Below are 27,448 nucleotides of genomic sequence, written 5' to 3' on the forward strand. Positions count from 1 at the left end.
TGCAAATGCAAGCAAGCATCTCTTTAGAACAGAATCATATTGAGAAGGTTATAAATATATAGATCATATTTAACTTTCTTCTCTTGATCACTACTGCTTGTCACCACTTGATCAAAACAAAAAAAGAGAAGAGAGAAACAAATCAATGGCTGAGGCTGCAGTGGGTTTTCTAATCCAGAAACTTGGTGATCTATTAGTGCAAGAAGCCATCAATTTGCACGGAGTGAGAGACGAAGTGGAGTGGTTGGAACGAGAACTGCGGCGGATGCAGTGCTTCTTAAAAGATGCAGATGCAAAGAAGAGCCAGGGAGATGATGAGAGAGTGAAGAACTGGGTCAGTGACATGAGAGATATGGCTTTTGAAGTTGAGGACATCGTTGACACTTTCATGTATTGCAAGCTGCGTAGACAACAGAGGCAGTCTGGTTGCATTGGTTTCATCAAGAGGTATGTTTTACCAACACCAATTTGATTACATGAAAATAAGCACTTATCATATATTTTTTTTAGGAATACTTCTATGAAAAACACCAATTTTATAGCTTTGAAAAAATTACTTATTTTTCTAAATTCAACATTATATATATATATATATATATATATATATATATTTGTGAAATTGTTTCTTTCAAAATTTATTAGATCAGTGTTTTGAGAATAAACGTTTCATACAGTTTCGAAATAGGATACTGGGTCATTATTCTTGGATGAATATGTCTTCTAGACTTGCATATAGTACATGATGGCCTATTCTCACCTTTTGATAAAAGTAGATAAACCACAGATTTATTGAATATTCTCACTTTCTTTTCTATATTCTCATGAGTTTCTTGCTCTTGGCACTCACATTTCTGTTGATTTGAGATATAAAACTTTTATCTATTTATATAATTACCAAGCATCTGACATTTCCTTATTTATTAACAATTAGTGTACCAAAGCTTCTACATTCTTATCCAATTGCCTGGGAATGTTGGAAAGATTCATGAACTAAACACTCACCCCATGTTAATAAATAGCTTCTCTATTTGGAGAGGTTCTTCCCAAAAAGAAATAAAGCTGTGTATTTTTTTTATTTTACTGAAAGTTTTAAATTTGCATTTTTTTTAATCTAAGCTTAAATTAACTAAAATTAATTGAAAGTAAAGGATGAGTAAGATGAATATCTCAAACTTCAGAGTCTTTAAATTTCTCTAAATTATTTGATCAAATGAAATTCTACTGTAGATGAATTAAAAAACTTGGAGCTTATCGGTATAAGAAATAACTATGATTTTTCTCCAGGTTTGTATTTATAATTGATGAATTGGTGAGTAGACACAAGGTTCATGTGGATGTTGAAGGATAAAAACTAAGTTGCAAGAGCTATCTCGAAGTAGAGAAGTATATGGCATTGAAACAATTGGCACAACTAGTCGAGTCTAAAAAGTCAAGGCATGATTCCTATATTGCCCAGCTGGTGATGACATTGATATGGTTGGCTTTTGATGATGAGAAGAAAAAGATTCGTGCAAGAGTTAGTGGACATAAACAATACAAATCGGTCAGTGATCTCTATAGTGGGTATGGGTGGTTTGGGAAAGACCACACTTGCTAAATCTGTTTATAATGATTTTGAAGTTAAGAGAAGTTTTTGATATATTTGCATGGGTAATCATATCTCAACAATATACTCATCCATAGAGGTTTTGAAGAGAATCTCATCAAAATTTTAGCAACTCCATCGGTGACACAATCCAAGACCTCTCGGTTGCTATTTTCTAGAAAAATTGAAGAAGGCAAGTGCCCGATTGTTCTTGATGATGTTTGGAAAGAAGATGTATGGAATGAATTACTTAAAGTCTTTCCAAATGTTAATAAAGGAAGTAGAGTTATTATTACTACTCGCATCACAAATGTTGCTAAGATTGCTAATCCTACTACCAAATCACATGAATTGCGTTGCTTAGATGAAAAGGAGAGTGGGGAGTTGTTTCTTCGCAAGGTCTTCCCAAATCAAAATATTAAAACATGTTGCCCAACATATTTGGTTGATTATGCTCATCAACTTGTTCAAAGGTGTGGAGGTCTACCACTAGCACTAGTAGTTCTTGGAGGACTTGTCTCAACGAAACCACAAACCCAAGATGCATGGCAGAAAGTTGTTGACAGCATGAAAGGGCAATTTGTGGAAGGTGGAGAAAGGTGTTTAGAAATACTTGCATTGAGTTACAATGATTTGCCATATTACTTGAAATCATGTTTTCTTTATTTTGGTTGCTTCAAAGAGGATGAGGAAATTCCTACACAACTAATAATTAGATTGTGGTCGTGAGAAGTTTCTTACCAACATGGTAAAAACATAGAAAATTTGGATTTGATTGTTTGGAGGAGTTAGCACAACGATGTTTGATCAAATTACCGTGCTATCGTGATAGCATAAAAGTATTTGCCGAATCCATGATCTCTTACGTGACATGTGCATTTTAGAAGCCAAAGAGAACAAATTTCTTGAAATTTCCCAAAATGACACTACAGATTGTGCAGCCCGACGACTGATCATATTTAATGAGATTGAGACTCTAAACTATCCTAACTCAAAGTTGCGGGGTCTATTCTATGGCAATAGTTATAACCTTCTGCCTTTTAGAGCTCTGAAAGGACAACTTGGCAGATTTAAATTACTAAGAGTGCTTCTTTTGGCTAGTTCGGATATATCAGAATTTCCTAGTGAAATTAAATCATTAATTCATTTAAGATATCTTGCGTTGTATAATGATGATTTGAAGGAAGTTCCATCATGGATTGGTCATCTCCGTAATCTCCAGACTTTTATTGTATCCTCTGATGAGTTAGAAAAGATATCAGATTCACTTTGGACAATTGGCAATCTCATTCATGTTGATCTACAAAATGCATCAAGGGTTCCTCCTCCAAATATGGGAAATAATGTACCAAAGAATTTGCAGACTTTAGAAGGGGTAAATGCTGGACCATGGATAGGGAATGCACTTCCAAAGCTCACAAACCTATGCGAATTGAGCATAGAAAAAGTCTCTAATGATCATGCCGATGCCCTATCTTCATCACTCCAGAAATTGGGTCGTCTTGCCTCCTTTTCTATAGAGAATGATCCTGATGATGGAAATGAAATTCCTTTGGACAACATCATTACAACCTTTTCCAATCAACACTGCCTCAAGGAATTACATCTCAGTGGAAGTTTGAACCGCAAACAACTTCCACACAATGATGTATTTCCTCAACAACTAGTGGATCTATTTCTGGAATTTTCTAAATTGGAGCAAGACCCAATGGCAACACTAGAGAAGCTGCCATGTCTCAAATATCTACGACTCTATTATGATACATATAGAGGCAAACAGATGATGTGTTCGACAACAGGTTTCCCTCAATTGTTATCCTTGTTTATTGGGGCTCTTCACGAACTTGAGGAGTGGACAATAGAGGAGAACGCAATGTCATGCCTCAAGTCTTTGCAAATCTACGAATGTATTAGGTTGAAGATGATTCCAGAAGGACTGAAGAATTTGCCACTTGATCAATTGAATTTAACATCTATGTCTGAAGAATTTAAAACTAGGATGAAGGAGAATACAGGAGAAGACTGGTACAAGATACAACATGTGCCCAACATCTACATTTTTTAATAATATTAAGTGAGTTCCTTTCTTTATTTAATTATTTGGTATAACTTTTGATGTTTTTTTGCTATGTATGACCTTTCCATTTCATCTTAATTAGAATTAACTCTCTCTCATCTTTTGATATTTCAGCATATGCAGCCGCGCAATGGATAATATGTTCAATTGTTAGTTGCCTTCAAAAGGTAAGTCTTAATGTTTTGTTAATTTTTATTTACTATGTTTTGTTATCAAGGAATTATAAAAATATCAAAAAGCAAAAAATACATACATGGATTATTTGTATAGGAGCGGCGTGCGTGAGGAGTGCTTTTGGACTTCAAAGGAACTCCATATTAAGTCAGCAAGCAAGGGAGCATACATGAAGTTTCTTATATATGAACTCTACTTCAATAATTGATGTTTGTGTGGATGTCTGTGATTTTATTTATGTAATTTTGTATGGGTTTGATATTTTGTGGTTATATGGCCACACATATATGTTTATATTTGTGATTTTATTTTTGTAACGTAATTGGGTTTGATACTCTATCATTTTATATTTATTTAAGTGTGTGGCAATGCTTTGACTATTATTATTATGCCAATTTATAATTATTTGTTGGTGTGATTTATATAACGCAAGTATACGTTATCACAAACAAGTAATATAATGATAAGAGAGTATCGTTCCCACGAGGATTGTGTTTATTAATTACCAAAAATTATTAACCCTAATTTTTACTTTTACAAATGAGATTGAAGAGATTTAATTTAGAAAATCTAATTCATGGATTAGATATATATATATATAAGGAGAAATCAATGTCAAGAGATTCTAGGGTTTCCGAGTTCACCTAGACAAATTCTACCTAGATCATCTAGTTCAATTAATCAACATTTGTTTCTTATGTTGTCAACAAATTTTTCTAAATTACATATTAATCTTTCTCAAGCATCAATAGCATATTCCACTAGATAAGTTAACTTCATCTCTGAGATAACTGTGAACCTATAGAACTCATTAAGCTCTAGAAATTTATAATGATGTATACAACCTCATAAATATCTCTATCTTATGATGATTGTATGATATTTCAACCAAGACCTCATTCAATTATCACCTCTCAGTCTCAAATCAAATTACTAATCATGCAATTGGTGATCAAGCAATCACAAGCATTAAACATAAATTAAAATATCCAACATAGTTTTGAAACAAACATCAATTGAATTAAACAAAGATGAGTCTAGGGTTTCATAGTCTGGCTACATCGTAGCCCTAGAAAAAGTATTTAGAACATAATAATTGCAAAGTTTGACATATGAATAAGGTTCATAATCAAATAAACAAAGAAAAACTAAAAACTAAAGCCTGGCAATGAATCCGCGCCGAATCTTTGCTCCTGGCCTCTTGATCTCCGAAATCCTCCCCTCTTTTCGTCTCAACCCTAGACCTTTTTATAACTTGAAATCGGGGGTAGCGCCTAGGCGCTATACTTTCTGTTTTGTACCTCTTGATGTTGTAGCGCCTAAGCGCTGCATGCTAGCGCCTAGGCGCTAGATTTTCTGTTTTGCTTGTTCCCTCTTTGTTGAAACGTTGCTCTTATTTCTTCAATCTTGTACTTTTTACGCGTTCTTCCTTCAAATCATTCTCTTTCTTTCCTACAATGCAATAACAATAAGATTATGAGTAAAATTGGTTCAAAATAATTCATATTTAATTCATTATAAGTTAAAAAATGTCTATATATTGAGTGTAAATTATTACTCATCATTATTGTTTCCTTAAATTCTAATATAATGATGTTTTTTTTTTGTTTTTTTCAGAAATGTATAACATATGGTGTTGTCTAATATCAGAATTAATGCAACATGATAATTTTTTCCAATTAACTGTCATTTTAAATTTTCCAACGCAACAATGGATGTTGAAAAGGTAATAATTTTCATTCATTCATCTCAAAATTTTATAATCTGTTTTATAAAATTAAATTTCCATTTATTTCAAAATTGGCATATATAACAAAGGGTAATATCTAGAATGACATTTAATTTTATAGAAAAAAATATAAATTCATATAAAAACAAAATAAAGAGTGTCATCCGCTCCTTGTCAAGCATGGAAGATTTGATCTACTTAAACAATGAAGGGTCAATAATAAAATATTATAATACTTAACCAAGGAGGGTCAATAATAAAATATTATAATAATTAATAATGAACAAATATAATATGAAATCCATAATTATAATATAAAAATAATTACTTAAAATTTGATATTTAAACCGAGAAATGGCTATTTATACATTAGTATTTTTTAATTATGCCCATTTATTTTCTCGGTTTTTGAATTAGTTATCAATTTAATATATTAATATATAATTGTTGAACATCCCTTGGTGATTTATATTTATTTATTTATTGGTTCGTTTCGTTAGACTAGATAAGAAATTACTTACTACTTCTTATCATTTTATATGGATGATAAATTTTATCCATTAGGTCAAAATATCAAAATAGTCTATCTATTTTACGTTTTTCGCCCTTTTAGTCCTCTGATATAAAATCCGCTATTTGCATATTTTTGTCCTTTTGGTCCCTCCAATTGATGGATATGCCCTTTTGTTCTTTCCAGCTGATGAACTGGAGGGACCAAAAAGGATGAAAAATGTGTAAATATAAGGACCAAAATGGCAGATTTTACTGCTAAATGAGAAAATTGTGCAAATACAAGGACCAAAAGGACGGATTTTATATTAGAGGGACTAAAATGGCGGAAAACGCAAAATATAGGGACTAAAAGGGCGAAAAACGCAAAATAAAGGGACCATTTTGATATTTACACCTATCATTTACTTATTGATCTCAATGCTAATTTTTGTTTTTTTAAAATATTTATTTTTTATATTTTTTATTTAGTTGGAATATTTTTATTTTTATAATTTATAATGAAATTTCACTCATATATTATTTTATTTTCTTAAATAAAATGATGTATTTGTAAAGTATTTATCATAACATATTAATGATTTTTTTAAAATCTGATTTAGTTAATTTTTGTTGTTATATTTATGAAAAATATACTTTTTTTTTGTAATTATATATATTGATTATAAATTGAAAATAAATATTAATAAATATATATGGTTTTGTGGTTTGAATGAAAATAATAAGTATTAAGTATTATCAAAAATAAATCCTAGCATTATGACTAGGTTGACCCATCCAAGTCAACTGGTTCATGGTCAAACCGGCCAAATCACAGGCTTAGCATCTGGTTTTTTCATACCCGATTCAATGGGGTATGCCTGGATGGCCAAATAAGCCATGTATAATATAGTAAGGAGACAAACATCAACTCACAAACTACACTAGAATATACGAGCAAAAAAAAGTAACTTTCACTTATAAATTTAAATTTAATAATATGATTACAACCATGTAAGCGGATTCTTCTGCGAGTGCTTCAATTCCTCAAAAAAAATCACTTAAAAACAATGATAATTGCATGACCATCCAATCGAAAACTGATTGAAACGTTGAGGTTCCGATTTATTTATGGTTCTACACATGGCCAATTGGTGCTTAGGTATCGCGTGAGAAGCAAGCGTTGTGTTTTGCACGTGACACTAGATAATAAGTCTTTTAATTTGGACCAATGGACCTTAAAATTAAGTCCCCCATTAATGACTAAAGCATGTAAACAAAGGCTTGTTTGATGATGAAAAGGGTTGTCGAGTATATATATTTATATAATTTTATATGAAAATTTAATATATTCAAATAACTTGTATACCTCATGTTGAAGTGGGTAATTGCTAATGTGCCATTGTAAACGCTGTATTTACCAATCCGCCCTTCTTTTTCCTATTAATTTGAAAAACCTATTAAAATATTTATTTATCTTAAAGTTTTAAATTTTTTTCCTAGATGGATGAAGAAAAAAGAGTGAAGGTCCTTTTGATCTTTTTATTAAAAATTTAATTAGTTTTTTAGAATAAAAATAAATAAGGTAAAAACAATGTTTATTTATTTATTTATTCATTAGTGAAGAGTCTTGCTGCATTTGCTGTCCTTCAATGTTGTGCCTTTAATTGGTTTTCCCAGAATGTTCACGTATGATGAGATCAGAGTCTTCCAGAGTTTAAGTGGTAATTTTTGTATTGAGTTTGTTGAAAATGTCTTGTAAAAACAATATATATATATATATATTGTTAAAACAAGTTGTCATTTGTAGCATATCAAAATTAAAACAATATATATATTGTAAAAACAATACGAGACAAAAACACTTAGATATGAACCTTATTAGAGCAATGACTCCAAGTATCATGTTATAAAGAGCTCTGTAACTAAATCAAGGCAAAGTTATTTCCAAATAAATATATGGTCAGAATTTGATCAGGAGACCCCATCTATGGGGGACAACCATTGCCAACCTGACAACCAATGCATTAATCTTCAAAATACTAACTAGCAAGACATTAAAAAAGAAAAATAAAAATATAGGGTGAATCATAAAACACCAAATTTATCCAAAATCCAACGGGCCCAATCAACTTCATTGTCCTACATGTTGATGAATTAGATAGAATTCAAATGGTTCAAAAGAAAATGAATAAGGACTCTACTATAGGTTATATATAACCAGCAATATATATCGAGTCGCCTGATATATATATATATATGTATCAAACACATTTCTTGATTATGAAAAATGCATTTATAAGGACCAAAAAGAGTTGTATACTACAATAGCCATTTGAATCAACACAGACTAAACAAGTCCAGAGTTCATCTCTGCTCCAAAGACATCTACAGAATAAGTCCAAAACTTTTCATGCTAGTTTAATTATATTACTTATGTTAATTTTTAAGAATCTTTATATTGTATGTAAGATATCCATATGAGGTTATGATGTTTAATTGATATTGAATGTGAACAGAATATGAAATATTGTGAGATATTTTGTGGAGTAACATATCTCGAATTTGAGGTGCTTTGAACAAATGCCTGTTGGCATTCTTTATAATTGGTTAATGTATTAAAATTGTAAATGATGTTGTTATTCAGCTCTTTCTAGTTCATTAATGTTGAGTGGATCTTAGTTTTCAGGGAATGAAAACCACCAATGATTTGAAGAGCAAGACTCCATTTTAACAATTTGACATCAAGGTTCTCAAATAAGATGTATTTGATTTTCAATGTCTGACAATTCATTGCAGCAACATGAAAGATGAAGAGTGCATTGCTGAAGGATTAAACACTCAATTTGAAAATGAGATCAGGTGATATTTTCTAATGAACTTCACAACCTCCAAGCTATGCCCATTTCATGTAGTTTGATGGGACATAATTGAGCCAAGAAGCTGTTTTAAGTTATCTCAATATTTCAAATTTTAATTTAAAGTTAATGATACTTTAGCAGATAAACAAAGACTGTACCTTGAATGAACTAAGTGAATGATGCCTTATTTATAAAAAAAAAACAAGAGCCAATCTCTCTGTTGTTCATCACTAGTGTCTTTTATTTTTGGTCTCAATCCTTTTCTTTTGTTATTAATCTATATAGAATATTGTCACTTACTGGACAGTGTACTTTTCAATCAAGTTTTCCTGATCAGCCAGTTGCTAACGTGTAATGACACACATAATTAAGTATAAATGTTATGATTTCTTCACCATGATCACTTAGAATATATAGATTATTGTCTTATAATACCCATACGCTCCAGAAACCATATCAGTGAGATATTCACACCATAATTTTTTTAGACAGTTGTTCTACAAAATTAATTATGTACAAATTATTTGTTCGGCATAGCAGAATAAAGCATATTGAGTATCATTTCCTCCAAAAAAAGGTAACAATAAAAAGGAGAAATAAAGTTGAAGCATTGCAAGATAGAAAAACAAATTACATATATATTTTACAAAGTCTCTGACATCGTCAAAATTTGAGGAGCTATGAAGTTTGCTCCAAGTATGCCCATAGTGCAGTAAGGATGAGTGTTAAAATTAAATGATTTTTCCAAACTAGTGAAGAAAAACTCTAACTAGATTTTGAAAATTTTCTAGAGCCTTGAACAAGAATGTCTAGATGTTATATAATAATTAAAAAAAAATATTAGAATAGTTTTAATTAGAAGAATGTATAGAAAAATCTAGAAATTAGTTTGTAAAAAAATCAAAAAGATTATATATAGAACCATGCACAAGTACTATGAATACCCCATAAGTTTCTTACTTTTGAAATCAAAGGTTGAATACCCTAATTGATCCTCAGATTATTTTAAAATGTGCCCCTTTTAGTCCCTCTTGCTTTTTATTTGTCCTGGACTGTCCTTTTTATTATTTCAATGGATAAAATCAAGTCCCACAAGTTCTACGGGAATTAGATTTTTCCGTCTGCGTGAGGGACTTACATGGCATTTATATATATATATATATTATATTATTAAAATATTATTTTTTTCAACCTTAGTGGATCCGGGTCCAATTCGGACCCGGATCCAAAAACTTAAACAAAACATTAACTTTTAAAATTAGTTTTATCCAACAACCATCATCCTCTTAGCCGCTATCGTCGTCACCGTGGTTGCCGCTCATCCCTGTTGTGATGGCCGTCGACGTTGCCGTCGCCGTCGCAACATGTAGAAAATATTAACAAATTTTTCTTTGCACATAGGATAACTCTTCCTCCACATCAAGGATGCCCACCTTCATCGCCGTCGGCAACCGCCATCACCGTCGATAACGTAACTGTTATCGCCATCGCCAACAACTATTTTGCATCGGCAACCACCGTCACCAAAAATGCTCCTCGAAAATTTATATATTTTTTAAAATTTAAGTTCTAATTTCAGATACTAAGTTATTGTAAAATATAAAGAAGAAAGAACGGTTCATCAATATTGATACTTCTCAATTTCTAAGCTTTTGTTGTGCATTGAATTCCCATGAAGATCAATTTCTAAGCTAATGAAGATTAACTCAAATGAAATCTCATCAAATCATTTATTTGAAGAATATAGAAAGCAAAGAAAATGTAAATAAATGTAAGAAAATGAAAATAAATGTAGTCCAGAACATGTGTTGCTTTTCTGTATTCAATAAAAATTAACAAAACATTCAAAAGTTTTCAACAAAAGACAATGGATTCAATTTTCACTTAGCTGAGAGACATAAGAATATATGAAAGAGTAATTATGATGAACAGCATCATTGTAACATCCTGTTTTATATACATGAACAAAACACCATTCCAAATAAACAACATGCTTCAAAGTACATTGATGATGCCAAAAACCATATGATGATATCAAAACCCCTTTGTCAATTATTCTTTGCATGCTTCAAGGATTAGACTTGTCTTTGGTGGTTGGATATGTTATGCTTTGTTGCGTAGAGAGTTCTGGAAACACAAATGATGCAGTGGTCTGTTGTTCAACTTGTTGTTCAACTTCTTTATCTTGGTTTCTCTTTTGCAAAATTGCAGATGAACAATTTTTTTACTCTTCATTGTCTCGCACAACATTATAATGAATAAGAAGATTTACAATATTTAAAAGAAGATTAACTACAATAGAGATGGTTTTAAGATGGTAAAGAAATTACAAGTAAGCCAGAGGTAGTGATAAATGATGTAGATTGAAGATTTTCCCTCCCAATAATGAGTCCGCCACTGTGAATACCCTATATCATATAAGAAAATTCAGAAGATTGTTATTTTCCCAACTATTTCAAACCCATCACAATCTATTGAATTTTTATAAAGAAGGTATACTAAAATTAAATCCTTACTCTTAAAATCTGGATTGAACTATTGCTTGTTGATTGTGTCTTGCTTTTCCCTTTGGTGGCAACATTTTTCTGTTTTTTCTGCCTTGATGCATTTGCCATGTCACCATCTGACACCTGTAATATGTCATAACTTTAGGCCATGCCAATAGATCAATCTAATTAAAAAAAAAACTACATGTGCTTTATTGGTTATTAATTTAGAGCACTTACGGTGTATGTTGGTTTTTTTGGGCATGTCACCTCTGTTATGGCCTTCAACATGGCAATAACTACGGTAAAGATCCTACCTTTCCTGCATAATTTTGTGGTGCTCTTATTTTTACCTTCCAAGGGCTCTCTTCTCCTTTTTTTTGGTGGACGGCCAGGCATTCTCTTTATCAAAGGAGGCAGCATTGGTCCTTCTTGACTACTGAGCCGAATTCCCTACCTCTCACTGGGCTGACAAGGGATTCATATGCTTTTAAGTATGTCTCCTTACTAAACCAATGAGCAAGGTAATTAAGTGGGTCTTCTCCTTTGAAGGCAATGGCAGCCATTGCATGTTGGCATGGTATGCCTGTTTTGTTCCACCTACCACATGAACAATTCTGGTCTGATAAAATAACAATGTAAGCCTCCCTTACATGAACCATCATATTGTCCCAATAAACCTCATGTTTAGCACCTCCATTCCACTCAACCAGCCATTTTGAACTTTTTTGTTTTTCTTTCTCAAGCTTGGCAACAATATTAGGTCCATAATTCCCTTTCCACTTATTGGCATATTCTCTCTTCACTGCAATCCTTGTCATAACATACTGTCTTAAGTCTTCAAGCATAGAAATCACTGGTTTGCTCCTTGCATCTAGGATTACACCATTAAAAACCTCACACATGTTGTTGTCAATTGCCTCGCATTTAATTACCTCTGAGAAGAAGGCCTGGCACCAACCTTGAATGGGCCATTTTTCTAGTAGTTCATCCACAGCTTTGTCCCCTCCTTTTAGTTTTCTCATTTGGTCCAACTGCTTCTGCATCTCAGGGAGGCTTGTTGACCTAGCAATATTCCAGAATTGGATTTGCAATTCCTTACCCTGGTGTTTCTTGCCCCATCTAGCATAGATGTGCCTTGCACACATTCTATGCTCAATGAATGGAAGAAGGGCATTCCACGGCATGGATTAGTCCCCCGCAAAGAATACTTTGGATTAGTTAAATACAACACTGTTTTTAATGGTGTTTAAAAAAAATTCTGAAGTATATTGCATACCTTCTGCATATCACTTATTAGAGACCATCCCAACCCTTCCCCATGCAAAGGTCAGACCTCAAATGTTCAAGAAACCAGCCCCATGCTTCACTTGTCTCTTTCTGAACTATTGCCCATGCCACTGGAAACATCTGGTTGTTTCCATCCCTCCCAACAGCAACAAGTAATTGGCCTTTAAGCAACCCTTTAAGAAAACAACCATCTAAACCAACAAGCTTCCTACAACCAGCTAAAAACCCTTCCTTAGCAGCACTGAGGCAGATATAAATTTTCTGGAATACAGGTAGCTCAGTTGGATTGTTTCTTTCCACCACAACAATTACAGAGTGCTACCTGGGTTTGTCTCCTTCAACTCAAGTGAATAATTATTTAATACTTTAAAGTCCTCGATGAACTGGGCTTCAATGTTTTTAAGCACCAAATTCTTGGCATTCCTCGAGACCTTGTTGGTTATGAAAAACACCCAACGCGTCCCTCACCATTGCTCCTTAAGCTGTCTTGCCTTGATAAAAAGGCATGGCACTTATCACTTCCCCAAATCTTTTAGCAATAAAAGGAGTCGTCACCCTTCTATTTTTTTTGTAGACCCAAGCAAGCAGGAATGCTCTGAGATATAATGTTTCACAACATACATCTTTTTTTCCCCTTACACCAAGAACATAAAAATTAGCCATTTGCACTCTTTTCCAGAGCATCTAGCTCTAACCCTCAGTGAATCATTTTTGATGTACTTGAATTCAAATCCCCTCCTAGTTGAAAATTCAATGAGCTCTTGCTTGAATGATTTCAGATCTTTAAACCTTAAATCCAAGAAGAAATCATTGAGATGGACATTAGGGTTATAAATCATTCTATTAGACCTGTGTCTCTTAGCATCATCAGCATTAGAGTCTTCACTGGTATCAGAATAGCTTCCTGGGTCTGATGACTCAATATAGTCACTTATATATCCACTAACTTTTCCAATATCAGAAGAAGTTGCAAGATTTTTTATGCTCTGAGGAATTTCTGGGTATATCTTGTCGTCCCTCGACCTCATTTCCATCAATAATTTCTTTCGAGGATCTTCATCCTGTACTCACCACATCTTCATCTCTCGTTGACAACATTATATGACCCTTGTAATGATCTAACCAACTCGAACATAATTTTTTTAATCTTCATCGCTTGCCTCTTCTGCTTCATCATCAATATCAGAGTTGTAACTAATAAAAGGAACATCTATTAGCCTTTCTACATCATCTTTCATTGAGTCACTATCACTGTCATTCTCATTTTCCTGCACATCTCCAATTACACTGCCACTCTTATTGCCAGCTTCATTGCCAATTTCACTGACACCCTCATGAACTTGATCCACATCCAATTGAACAATATTTTTCTGTCTTAGATCAATGCCAACATCATTACCAACATCAGTGAGTAACACTTTTGGCAATAATTTGTCCTGTTTAGCATCCGATGATTCCACAAAGATATTTGCTGTCCAAGATTTAATTAATTGATCACAAAAATTTGCAGTGTCTTCATCATTACATATTGTTTTCAAAGCCCCACCCTCATCCACATAAAATAGATCCACAGACCTCTCAATGTTGTACCCTAACTCATTAACATCTCCTAACAAATCCCAGTAACATAACCTGTCTGGATCAACAGCAAATTCATTAATCTTCCCATTGGCATACCTAATTTTCCTTTCTCTTACTAATGAGCCTCCATGATGATATTTAATAGTGTACTCCTTTGAATTAGACATCTCATGCTGCACACCATAGAAATCCAAAATGGAAATATATAAAACATAAACCATGTCAGATAAAAATGAGGATTGAGTTCTAATCTTTTAGCATCATTGGCATAAGAAAACCAGCAATCCAAAAACTGATGTTTACAAAAGTTTGGCATGATTATAAAAATATAAATAGAATGTAAGGGAAAATCAACAAACATACCATCACAATATTGGCAATTCACAGTGTCCCTACGCCAATAAAAGAAGTATTTAGTAGATTATTAGTTTAAACAAATAGAAATATCTAACATATAAATAATAGCACTTGTAAACTCGAAATATAAGAGAAAATCGGAAAAAGCAAAAAAACCTTTTCTATTTTCAAAAATTCTCTAACTTAAACTTTGTCCAACACATATAAGCCATGTTAAAAGGCATACACTGAGATCACAAACTCTACATAAAAAAATCTCCACTAGTGTTTTTCATTGAATTCAAAACTGAATTCTACCACCAATAAACTAGAACTGAATAAAAAATACTAAATAGCAAATAAATATCAAGTTTCATCATTCTGTAAAGGTTAACAATAAATAGATACCACAGAATTATTTCAAACCTGAATAATTTGGCCTTAAGAATATTTGATTCTTAAAGTAAGAAAGCATCAATTCTAGATTTCATCACACTTGGCTCACAAAATGATAAAATAGTAAATATAACTGACTTTGTTCCTAATGTAGATACTCGTTATTGAGAAAGGGCAGGTGTGTATACTTTTTGCACAAGTTCTCCATGTTCAGTAAAATTAGGACAAAATAAAAAAAAAATCTTTATATTTTAATAACTAGATTGAAGCTTTTGACCACACTGATTTTTGGTCTAAGTAAAAATTCCACAGTTTATGTGAAAAAAGAATAATGCAAATGGTATATATTCATCATATGCATAGTTATATGATAAAACATGAATGGGTGCTCAGGACCTTAAATATTGCAGGATATCTGCAAGGCCTCCTTTGTATTTTTGGAAACTCAACAACCATCCTAAGGATCATAAACATTTTGCATATTACTCGATAGCAGTAGCATCAAACTCAAACACTACTAACACTAGATTGAATTGATGACACCTATTGCCATTTCTATGACTTGCAACAGGGTTTATCCAATGTATGTCTCTAGATTGTTCAAATGGCATATATAGAAACTAGGAATTGAAATGTATCAGCTTTTATAGACAAGTGTCACGTAAGCGTCACACTTGTGTTCTTATATTAGTTTTGGGATTGATTTACTTGACATCATCAACCATCCTGGAGGATTAGAAGCATTTCACATATTCATCGGAAAAAAATAGAAGCATCAAACTCAAATTACTAACACTAGATTGAATTGATGATGCCTGTTGCCATTACTATGGTTTGCAACAGGGCTTTATCCAATGTATGTCTCTAGAACGCGGCTAGAAAATAAGCATCAACTTGTTAAAATGGCATATATAGAAACTACGGATAAAAAAACATAACAACGTTATAGGCATGTGTCACCAAAAGCGGCACACTAGTGTGTTCTCATGTTAGTTTTTGAATTGATTTACTTGACATCATCAATCGCAAATTCAATAAAAGCTCATCGGCGAGAACCGATTTAGGGGTCGGGGTTAGGGTTAGGGTTAGGGTTGATAAATAGAAACACAAAGAAATGAGTATCAATTCCCTTACCTTCAATGATGGCGTAGGGATCCTCGGTGAGTCTTCCGGATGAATGCCCTAGCCGGGAGCCGGATCCTCGACCGCCTTCTTGTACAAAGGAGCGACAAGGATCGTGTATCCTTCTCTGGTGTCTACAATGGTGGCAGTTTGGTGTGTGTGGCGTTGACACTCCGGTGAGATGATCCGGTGAGATGATCCGGTGAGATGATCTGGCGAGAATCGGCGGTTGGGACGACAATGGCGGGTGAAAGAGTAAAGTTGGTTAATGTTTTGTTTAAGTTTCGGATCCGGGTCCGAATTGGACCCGGATCCACTTTTTTAAGGTTGAAAAATAATATTTTAATAATATTATATATATATATATATATATATATATATAAATGCCATGTAAGCCCTCACGGACGGAAAATCTAATTCCCGTAACGGCTGGGACTTGATTTTATCCATTGAAATAATAAAAGGACCGTCCAAGGACAAATAAAACAAGAGGGACTAAAGGGGCACATTTAAAATAATACAGGGATCAATTAGGGTATTCTACCGAAATCAAATATTGAACGAAGAATCTTTTGTCAAACTAGTCCTAAAAATTGTATATCTGTTTTAGAAAAAGCATTAAAATTGGCATATATAATAGAGCATGATGTCCACAAATTATATTTATATTCATAATATATATATACATATACCTGCGCAAATGGACCCATATAAAGAAAACAATAATGATAAAGAACATTATTACGCTGATTACCTACTTTTTTTTCGAATAAAGTGGATAAACCACAAATTTATTAAAAAGAAGAGAAACTGGGGAAAACAAAGTACATAGTGGCAACAACAAACAAGACAAGCTAAAGAAGAAGGAAACTGATTTCCTCATCAGGGATGAGAAAGACAAGTAACAGTGAAAATAAAACTAAGAAGAAGTAGGAAAATCTGAAGTCGGTGAAGTCAGCCGTCTGGAGACACAGGCCAGCTCAGAAGTGAAACAAGCGGATTACTCTTGAGTCGAATTGGGCACCATATCGCCTGTGAAGTCAGTGGACCTGGAGCTCAGGAAGTTTAAGGAGCGCTTTACCTTCTGAACAGCCTCAGAAGCTTCCAGTTGGTGGAGATCCGAATCAGTAAATCCGTGAAATAGCCATATTAGCGCTTTTAAGAATTGTAATAGAGTGGTGCACATATTTGGTTGAAAATACGATTGTATGCGTCCAACCAAATATTCCGTAAGATGGCTCGGAACGAGATCCCAAAAAATTCCTATGAATAGGATTTAATGAGGGGATCCAATTGGTCCAAATATTTGAAAGCCGAGGAAGGTAGAGTTTCGTAGTTAAGCAAACATTTGAAAAAGGACCAAATACTGAATGTAAATGCCATAGCTTTGTGGAAAATAGGTGATCCACTCGACTCGAATTATTATGCAAAGAATACAAGTGTCGATGGCGTAAGGGATTGCAAACCTTTTTGAAAAGGTTCTCAAGAGTCAGGATTTTGTTATCCCATGCCTGATTACCTACTTTACTCTTGGTATAATTTTTTTTTGTCTTTCCTTCTTTTTCTCTGTTGTTCCCAATTGCCAATATAAAGAAAATATAACAATAACAAAGAATATTATGCTTATTTCCTACATTACTCTTGGTATAATTCTTTTTATTTCCTTCTTTTTTTCCGTTGTTCCCAATTGGCAATATGAAGTAATTCATCACCGGATATCTTTATTCCTCCTTTCTTTATATCAACTTCTTGACATGCTTTGTCGCAAATGCAAGCAAGCATCTCTTTAGAAACGTAACCATATTGAGAAGGTTATAAATATATAAATCATATTTAACTTTCTTCTCTTGATCACTACTGCTTGTCACCACTTGATCAAAACAAAAAAAGAGAAGAGAGAAACAAATCAATGGTCGATGCCTGCAGTGGGTTTTGTGGTGGAGAAACTTGGTAACTGACATCGCAAGAAGCCGACAATTTGTACGGAGCGAGAGGAGAAGTGGATTGGTTGAAAGGAGAACTGAGGCAATGCAAAGTGCTTCTTAAAGGATGCAGATGCAAAGAAGAACAATGGTGATGATGAGAGGGTCAAGAACCTGGGTCACGAAAATGAGAGATGTGGCTTTTGAAGTCGAGGACATCATTGACACTTTCAAGTGGATGTTGAAGGGTCAAGTCACGTGAGACAACAGAGGCGACTGGTTGCATTGGTCTCATCAAGAGGTACGCTTTTACAAAACACCAATTTATTTACATGAATATGAGCACTTTTCTTATATTTTTGAAATACTTCTATGAAAAACACCAAACTTTTAGCTTTGAGAAAAAAAATACTTATTTTCTGAATTCAACACTTATAAATTAAAAAATATATATATACAAGAGGGTATGCTTTTTTATTTCTTTAGTCAAAGATTTATTGGTGAAAAAAAAGTTAAATCTAACATGGTTTTAGTTTTATAGATCTAATTTTTAGTATTTAGATTGACTTATAAAAAATATATATATAACTAGTGAAATTGTTTTTTTCAAAATTTATTAGGTCGGTGTTTTTAGAATAGACTTTTCATAGAGTTTTGAAATTGAATACTGGGTTATTTTTTCTTGGATGTAAAAGTCTTGCTAGACTTGCATATAGTACATGATGACCTATTCTCAATTTCTTTCCCACATTCTCATGAGTTTTTAATCTAAGCTAAAATTAACTAAAATTAATTGAAAGTATATATAGGATGAGTAAGATGAATATCTCAAACTGTGGAGTCCTTAAATTTCTCTAAATTATTTGATCAAATGAAATTCAACTATAGATGCGTTAAAAAAAAATTGGAGCAGATAGGTATAAAAAATAACTATGATTTTTCTCCAGGTTTGTATTTATATTTGATGAATTGGTCAGTAAACGAAAGATTCATGTGGATGTTGAAGGGATAAAAACTAAGTTGCAGGAGCTATCTCAAAGTAGATCATTATATGGCATTGAAACAATTGGCACAACTAGTCAGTGTAGAAGTCAAGGCGTGATTCCTATATTGCCCCAGCTGAGTGATGACATTGATATGGTCGGCTTTGATGATGAGAAGAAAAAGATTGTGCAAGAGTTAGTGGACACAAACAATACAAATCGGTCAGTGATCTCTATAGTGGGTATGGGTGGTCTAGGAAAGACCACACTTGCTAAATCTGTTTATAATGATTTTGAAGTTAAGAGAAGTTTTGATATATTTGCATGGGTAATCAAATCTCAACAATATACCATCCATGAGGTTTTGAAGAGAATCTCGTCAGAAATTTCAGCAACTCCATCAGCTGACACAATCCAAGACCTCTCGGTTGCTATTTCTGAAAAATTGAAGAAAGGCAAGTACTTGATTGTTCTTGATGATGTTTGGAAAGAAGATGTATGGAATGAATTACTAAAAGTCTTTCCAAATGTTAATAAGGGAAGTAGAGTTATTATCACTACTCGCATCACAAATGTTGCTATGATTGCAAATCCTACTACCAAACCACATGAATTGGGTTGCTTAGATGAAAAGGAGAGTTGGGAGTTGTTTCTTCGCAAGGTCTTCCCAAATCAAAATATTGAAACATGTTGTCCAACATATTTGGTTGATTATGCTCATCAACTTGTTCAAAGGTGTGGAGGTCTACCACTAGCACTAGTAGTTCTTGGAGGACTTGTCTCAAAGAAACCACAAACCCAAGATGCATGGCGGAAAGTTGTTGAGAGCATGAAAGGGCAATTTGTGGAAGGTGGAGAAAAGTGTTTAGAAATAATTGCATTGAGTTACAATGATTTGCCATATTACTTGAAATCATGTTTTCTTTATTTTGGTTGCTTCAAAGAGGACATGACTATTTATGCAAAAACATTAATTAGATTGTGGTCAGCAGAAGGTTTCTTACCAGTGAAAAATGGTAAAAACCACGTAAGAAGTTGGATTGGATTGTTCTAGAGGATTTGGCACAAAGATGCAGGGGTCCAAATTACTAACCGGGAATATGATGGCAGTGCAAACAAATTACAAATCCATGATGTCTTGTGTGATGTGTGCATTAGTGAAGCCAAAGAGAATAGATATTTTGAAATCTACAAGAATAATGACATCTGTAGATTATGTGACAATGTCGAAATACACCCGACGACTAGTCGTATGTAATGAGATTGACATTTTAAACTATTCTAACTCAATGTTGCGGGGTCTATTTTGCCTTGGATATATTAATCATCCTTCGGATTTTCAGAGTCGTGAAAGGACGACTTGCCAGTTTAAATTATTAAGAGTGCTTTGTGTGGATGATATCTCGGGCTTTCCTAGTGAAATCAAATCATTAATTCATTTAAGATATCTTCAATTGTTTGCTTGGAGTATTCCATCATGGATTAGTCATCTCCGCGATCTCCAGACTTTTGTTCTTTTTAATTTTCATAGTTTAAAAAAATACCGATTCACTCCGGACAATTGGCAATCTCGGGCATGTTTATCTACAATGTACATCAACGGCTCCTCCTCCAAATATGGGCAATAATGTACCAAAGAATTTGCAGACTTTAGAAGGGGTAAATGTCTGGATCATGGATAGGGAATGCACTTCCAAGGCTCACAAACCTATGCGAATTGAGCATTAATGAAGTCTCTAATGATCATGCCGATGCCCTATCTTCATCACTCCAAAAATTGGGTCGTCTTGCCTCCTTTTCTATAAAGAATGATTCTGATGATGGAAATGAAATTCCTTTGGACAATATCATTACTGCTTTTTCCAATCAACAATGCCTCAAGAAATTGCATCTCGAAGTAAGTTTAAACGACAAAGCACTTCCACACAATGATGTATTTCCTCAACAACTTTTGAAACTAACGTTGTATAATTCTAAATTGGAGCAAGACCCAATGGCAACACTAGAGAAGCTGCCATATCTCAAATATCTACTACTCTATAATGCATATACAGGCAAACAGATGATATGTTCGGCAACAGGTTTCCCTCAACTGTTATCCTTGAGAATTTCGTGTCTTGATGATCTTGAGGAGTGGAAGATTGATGAGAAGGCAATGTCATGCCTCAAGTCTTTGGATATCAACACATGTGGAAGATTGAAGATGATTCCAGAAGGACTGAAGAATGTGCCACTTGATCAATTGAAGTTATTAAGTATGCCTGAAGAATTCATGACTAGGATTAAGGAGAATACAGGAGAAGACTAGTATAAGATACAACATGTGCCCAACATCTCCATTTATTAATAATATTAAGTGAGTTCCTTCCTTTATTTAATTATTTGGTATAACTTTAATTTTTGATATATATATATATATATATGACCTTTCATCTTAATTAGAATTAACTCTCATCTTGATATTTCAGCTTATGCAGCGGCACAATGGATAAATATTCAATTGTTAGGCTAATGTTAGCTGCCTTCAAAGGTATATTTTCAGTTCAGTGTTTATTTCTTTGCCTGTTTTATTTTTGAAGATTTGTTACATGTACCTCTCTTGGATTCCAGTGGTTCCTGTTAAGGAGATGCACAAGCTTAAGGAGTCTATTGCTGCGGTTCGGCGTTGTATCCAGTTTTCAAGCCTCCCACGCGAGGAGCCGGATCCCAACAGGCACGATGAGTTTTCCTGCTAGTTGTCCTCCTTTTTGCTGATGTGTCTTAGAGGAGTCCCTCTCTCCTCCTCCCTGTGTCTCAGTGTGTTGTCTCGTCTCTTAGTGTTTGTTTCCCCTGTTGTGTGCTTTTGTTTCCACTTCTAGTGGAGTTGTTTGTCTGTTTTGTTCTCTTTGTACTGTTTTTCCTCTCTTTTTAATGCAATTGTGGTTTATCCACTTTATAAAAAAAGGTAAGTTTTAATATTTTATTAATTTTTATTTACTATGTTTTGTTATCAAGTAATTATCAAAATATCAAAAAATCAAAATTACATACATGGATTATTTGTATAGGAGCGGCGTGAGTGAGGAGTGCTTTTGGACTTCAAAGGAGCTCCATATGAATTGTATATATATATATATATATATATGAATTGTACTTCAATTGATGTTTTTGTGGATGTTTGTGATTTTAGTAATGTAATGTTATATGAGTTTGATACTTTGTGGTTATATGCTCAACATATGTGTGTATTTGTGGTTTTATATTGTCACTACGCAATTTTCTATTTATAGAACCGGATAAGTAGAAGTGTTTTTTATAAACCGGCCACATTTAGAGGGTGAAAATTTTCTCCTCCTTGTAGAGCCGGTTTAAAAAATTGTAAACTCTCACTCCCATTCTCCCCATAAAACCCCATCTTCTCTAGCGCACTCTCTTTTGCTCTGCCCTGAAACCCTCATCGTGAAAAGTAGCGGCACACCACCGGAAGCTCCACCAACGACCTTTGCCTGCATTGGAATGACGCTATCCATCACCGGAGCCGCATAATCAAAAGTTTGGTATGGAAGCACATCGCCGAATAACATCTCTGCCCCCTTACAATTAGGGTTTGATTATGAGTCCATTGTAGGGCAGTGTTGCGAGATGCTGATAGGTTTCATGACACTACCGGTGGGGATCGCCGGGCCACTCTTGCTTGATGGGATGAAGTACTATATGCTGATGGCGACGACTGAGGGGTGCTTGGAGAGTACTAATCGTGGTTGCCATGTTGTCTTGAGAGATGGGATGACGCGTGCACTGGTGGTGAGGTTCAAGTCTGTAATGAGGGCCGCAGAGTTGAAGTTCTTCTTGGAGGTGGCAGAGCATTTCGAGACTCTCTCCATAGTGTTCCACAAGTGTTTGTCTTAATTCCTCTGAGAAAATCTTTTTTTTATTTCTTTCCTACTCAAAACCAGGATTTTGATTTGTCTTTCCTTGATCTTTTGAAGAATTGTGTTATTACTGTTGTTTTGGATTTTAGATTGTTTTCTTCTGGTAATTCAGTTTAATTTTGGTGTTTTCATTCCAATTCATGTGTTTATCTACTCTTTGTATTGCCCTTTTTCTGATTTCTCTGTGTTAGCCTTGCCCCTTTTTTTTATAATTGATGCTTTTCATAGTTTTTGCATGTGGGTAGAGGGATGTCATTCTCTTTTGGTTGCTGGCTGAGCTTTTTGTGTGTTATGTTTTTCAAGCAAAACTTCTGACTTGTTTTCAGGAATCATTCATGTTTTGTTGGCATCCATGAAAAAAAAAGAAATTTATCATTTTCTCTTATCTAACTCATTTTTTTAATCAATTTTTTGTTCTCTTATAGAAATTTCTCTTTGTCCAACTCCAATTCCAGCAGTTCAAGCAGGTTTGCAAGGCTTCAAGGGATCCATTGCTCGTTGGTAGGGCGAAAACTCTGCATGAGATTCAGCTATAGCACTAGAGACGCCATGGGGATGAACATGATGGTCTCTAAGGGAGTATAGAATGTCTTGGATTATCTTCAAAAAGACTTCCCGGACATGGACACAATCAACATATCTGGTTAAATTTTATTCTCTATTTAATCATGGTTTTCTTTTTGGTTATTCTTGGTTGCAAAATTAAAGTCCAGAATCATCAAGTTGTCCTATAGACAACAGTTATTACTACTAATTAAGACCAATAAGTTGGTGTTTTGTTGTGTTTTCATGTGGATTTTCTTTGGTTCATTAGATTAAATTTGAGGAAAAAAACCAATGAGATTTTTATGTTATTTTATGGATGTTAAACAGTGATTTATTTATTTTAGGAATTGGGATGGGATGTCAAAATTTGGAACTTTGGAGCTTGCTAGTGGTTTGGGTGGGAACATCAAGAAGCAGGAAGTTCAATCTGCTATACAACAGTAATGTTTTGGCATACTATTTCTTTAATGTATGTTGTTTTTTTTTTTTAATATTTAATTTGATCCATGATGTAATGAGGTGATCAAATGATAGATTCTAATATGGTTCTCATAGGAATTTGTGCTGTGTTATTCATGTATTTAGCACAATAATGCATGGACTATTAGTCCAAATATTTTCGGAGGTTAAGAGTGGATCACTATTATATATATATATATATACATATATGTATATTCTATTCTTAAAGTATTGTTGTTATTTATGACTTGTGCATAGTTAAATCTATCAATATCTTTAGTTGAATTTCAGGTTCTAGCACATTATGTAAATTTATATTACTTTTGCCTTCCTCTGGTCTCTCAAATATTTGTGTGTGCTATTTTTTTTATTTGTTATTCTTACTGCAAATGGACCATATGTTTGCCATGGTATTTTGATGAGCCTTTATTTTCTTAATATTAATTTGTACATGCTGTATTTGTTATAATCAACCAGTGTTCTGTGCCCTATTTTTATTATGTGAGCTTATTTGTGTCTTTTTAGCTGAAATTGGTGTAAGGATATGAGTTTTAGCTCTGATTTGATGCTCTGCTTTGAGATTTTTGAGTTATATTGCTTAAACTCATGCAATCATTGGATGTTTTTTCTTTTGTTTTGTTTTTTCTTCCATTTTTAGGCTGTAAATTGGACGACAGGATGAGGATCTAGGATTGACTGTGATATGAAAACAGTGCGAGAGGGGGTTTTCTCCGTTGAATGGCGGAGCAATGGGCGGTCGGGAAACCCGAAAGCTGGCAGTCGCCGCTGTCCTTCTCCTTCTCGATGTGATCTTGGTCTCTCTGATCATCGTCTACGTGCCTTGTAAGGAGTCCCATCCCTCAGTTCCGTTGTCTCACATTCTGATCTTTAATCCTTTGTTTGGCCTAGGTATGATGTTTTTATCTTTATTCATAGATACAAAGATAGATTGGGATGCATGCATGTCTCAGGTTGGAGGATTTTCAAGGCTTTTGATCAATGGATTGTCTTGCTTTGGTGTTTGTTTTGGGATTTTAAGGGTTTTGTTGTGTTGGATGGCAGGTGGATGGGTTTCTTGGAGGAGAGAGGGATTATACGAAGCTGAAAGGGGATACAGAGCCTTTGGTTTATCTGTCTTTGTTCTTTTTATGCTTATTCCGCCATCCAATTTGTGACTGGTAGACAGGTATATCTTGCTCAGGTGAGTGTTCATTTACCAGAAAAATATTGGAAAAAGGATTCTCAATTTTTAGCAAATTGCAATCTAAAAATATTGTATCTAAGTCTATGATTTCTAAATCTTATGCAGAAATTTTAAGGAAGCTGTTACTACTGCAGAAGACACCTTACTAGTGTATGTGGTCAACCAGACAACACAAGCTCAGAAAAATAAATCTAGGTACCTTTAATTATTCCTCTTAAGAAAACTTTCTTAAAATGACTGTTTCTGTTTTTGCAAATCCAATGACCTTGTTTGACAGCTGTTGCCCTTGGAGAAATAAGGTGTGGTCACTGGATGTGTAATGATCTTACTGCCTGTGAGAATGGGCAGTGAATGAGACAACTTCATGAAAACATTAATTAAAATATGATATCTACTTTGGATTGTTATTGTCACAGTCAATTGGATTCCTTTTGTATTCACTTGTTATCATGAAAGAATTTTCTAGAGCATCATCATTCAAACCTCCAGTAGTATATAAATATTATTGCTTATATGGATAATTGATTTCTCTATCATGCAAACATAAGGAATGACGTTATTAGAACTAAAAAAATTTGGATGAAATCACATAGCATGACACCTTGTAAGCACTAGCCCATGGCTTATATTATGGATTTTGATATTCATAATGTCACATTGTGGATTGTTAGGACTCATATTCCTTCCTTTTTTTTCAATTAATGGTTGGGACCCCAGATGACATGGCACATTAGTTAGTAATTAGTATATTCACTCGAAGAAATGTGGAAGGTTCACTCCTAGAAAGAAGCATCTGAGGGCCCTTTGTTTAGAAAACCTTGAGGTTGTGTCTTATATAATAATAATAATATAGTTGTATTCTGATTAAATAATCACTTAAATGAATTCTTATGTCTAAATGCTCATGCTTCTATTTCATGTCTAATTTAACCAAAAGGAATTTCTGAAAGATCAGTTTACCCACCCATCATAAATATTATGTATTGACTCCAGTTTCATATAAAATATGGGCTATTCAGGGTGTGAAATAAAATACCAACATCTTCCCTGGTAAAACTTGTGAAAAATAATGTAGTTTTTAATGAGTTTTTTTTTAAAAAAAAAATTTTTGTTAAAATGGCATAGAAAGGGAAAAATAAAGGTATAATCACCAAAATAGTCTATGTACTTTTCTCTCTCTTCCCTTTTGGCCTCTAATCGAACGCTCCCGACTAATCCCTCTACTTTCAAAAACGTGCTCACTTGGTTAAAACGCTCTAAACTGAGTCCCCTCTACTTTTTGAAACGTGCCCACTTAGTCTCAGTCCCTCTACTTTTTAGAACGTGCTCCACCTAGTCCCACCAAGTGGGCACATTTCTAAAAGTAGAGGGACCCACAGAAGATTTTTAACCAAGTGCATACTTTTCAAAAGTAGAGGGATTAGTCTGAGACTTTCTGAGATAGAGACCAAAAAAGGAAGAGAAAAGTAGAGACTAACCAGCGTGATTATACGTAAAAAAATAAATGTCATATAAATATATTTTTAAAGAAATTAAATAATAGAAGAAAAAAATAAGGTAAAATCCTCAAAATGGTCCCTCTATTATGATCATGTGGCCCTTTTACTCCCTCTATTATGAAATTTGTCTTTTTGATCCCTCTATTTTTCTTGAATGAGAAATGTTGATCCTTGCCCTAACTGCCGTCATCATCTCCGTCCACTTTTGCTGACATGGCATCCACGGCTAATGACGTGGACAAGTATTTTAAACATCCGAATTGACGTGGCAATTTTTAACAGTATTTTAAACATTTGATTGAATTTTTTATATTATACTTGTCCACGTCAGCAAAAGTGGACGGAGATGATGACGGCAGTTAGGGCAAGGATCAACATTTCTCATTCAAGAAAAATAGAAAAACCAAAAAGACAAATTTCATAACAGAGGGACTAAAAGGGTCACATGATCATAATAGAGGGACTATTTTGAGAATTTTACCAAAAAATAATGTTCATAAGGTAGCGGGACTGAGTGACAGCTGAGAATGTTGGGCAAGGACGAAAGTACTCGACAGCAGCAGAGATGAGGTATGGCAAGATGGTAATTTTCTTGGAAATAAGGGTAAGATGGTAATTTACTGGAGGTGGTAGGACAAAGATGTCTGCGTTGTGGGTCCACATTGAATAAACTATTAAACACATAATAATAAAAAAATTAAAGTTTAACATAAAAATGATACGCAGCACACATGGTTATGGATTAACATTAAAAGTTAAAAATCAGTTTAACATAAAAACTGCATTTATTTTCGAACC

The 27,448-nt window shown here is 33.9% G+C and overlaps 1 protein-coding gene and 3 long non-coding RNA genes across 6 annotated transcripts; all 4 read left to right on the forward strand.

The window, feature by feature from the left end:
- LOC120255566 (putative disease resistance protein At1g50180) lies at positions 1-20,085 on the forward strand. The gene is made up of 2 exons (XM_039263376.1): positions 1-447; positions 18,996-20,085. Exons 1-2 carry the CDS (start codon positions 146-148, stop codon positions 20,083-20,085), a joined length of 1,392 nt encoding a protein of 463 aa, XP_039119310.1. The 5' UTR covers positions 1-145.
- LOC120252586 lies at positions 2,459-4,139 on the forward strand. The gene is made up of 3 exons (XR_005534061.1): positions 2,459-3,659; positions 3,777-3,829; positions 3,933-4,139. It is a non-coding gene; the product is annotated as an uncharacterized LOC120252586 (long non-coding RNA).
- Positions 20,086-21,208: 1,123 nt separating the features above from the next.
- On the forward strand, positions 21,209-21,894 carry LOC120252594. The gene is made up of 3 exons (XR_005534062.1): positions 21,209-21,387; positions 21,500-21,561; positions 21,642-21,894. It is a non-coding gene; the product is annotated as an uncharacterized LOC120252594 (long non-coding RNA).
- A 2,363-nt stretch (positions 21,895-24,257) lies between these two features.
- Positions 24,258-25,621, forward strand: LOC120252575. 3 transcript variants are annotated; one of them, XR_005534059.1, is made up of 4 exons: positions 24,258-24,357; positions 24,606-24,856; positions 25,010-25,148; positions 25,257-25,621. It is a non-coding gene; the product is annotated as an uncharacterized LOC120252575 (long non-coding RNA). The 3 variants fall into 3 exon arrangements; XR_005534053.1 differs by lacking the exon at positions 24,258-24,357 and adding an exon at positions 24,390-24,483; XR_005534051.1 differs by lacking the exon at positions 24,258-24,357 and having other exon boundaries at positions 24,386-24,856.
- Positions 25,622-27,448: the final 1,827 nt, after the last annotated feature.

This window comes from Dioscorea cayenensis, chromosome 3 (assembly GCF_009730915.1).
Source record: "Dioscorea cayenensis subsp. rotundata cultivar TDr96_F1 chromosome 3, TDr96_F1_v2_PseudoChromosome.rev07_lg8_w22 25.fasta, whole genome shotgun sequence".
In the NCBI taxonomy this organism is placed as follows: Eukaryota; Viridiplantae; Streptophyta; class Magnoliopsida; order Dioscoreales; family Dioscoreaceae; genus Dioscorea; species Dioscorea cayenensis.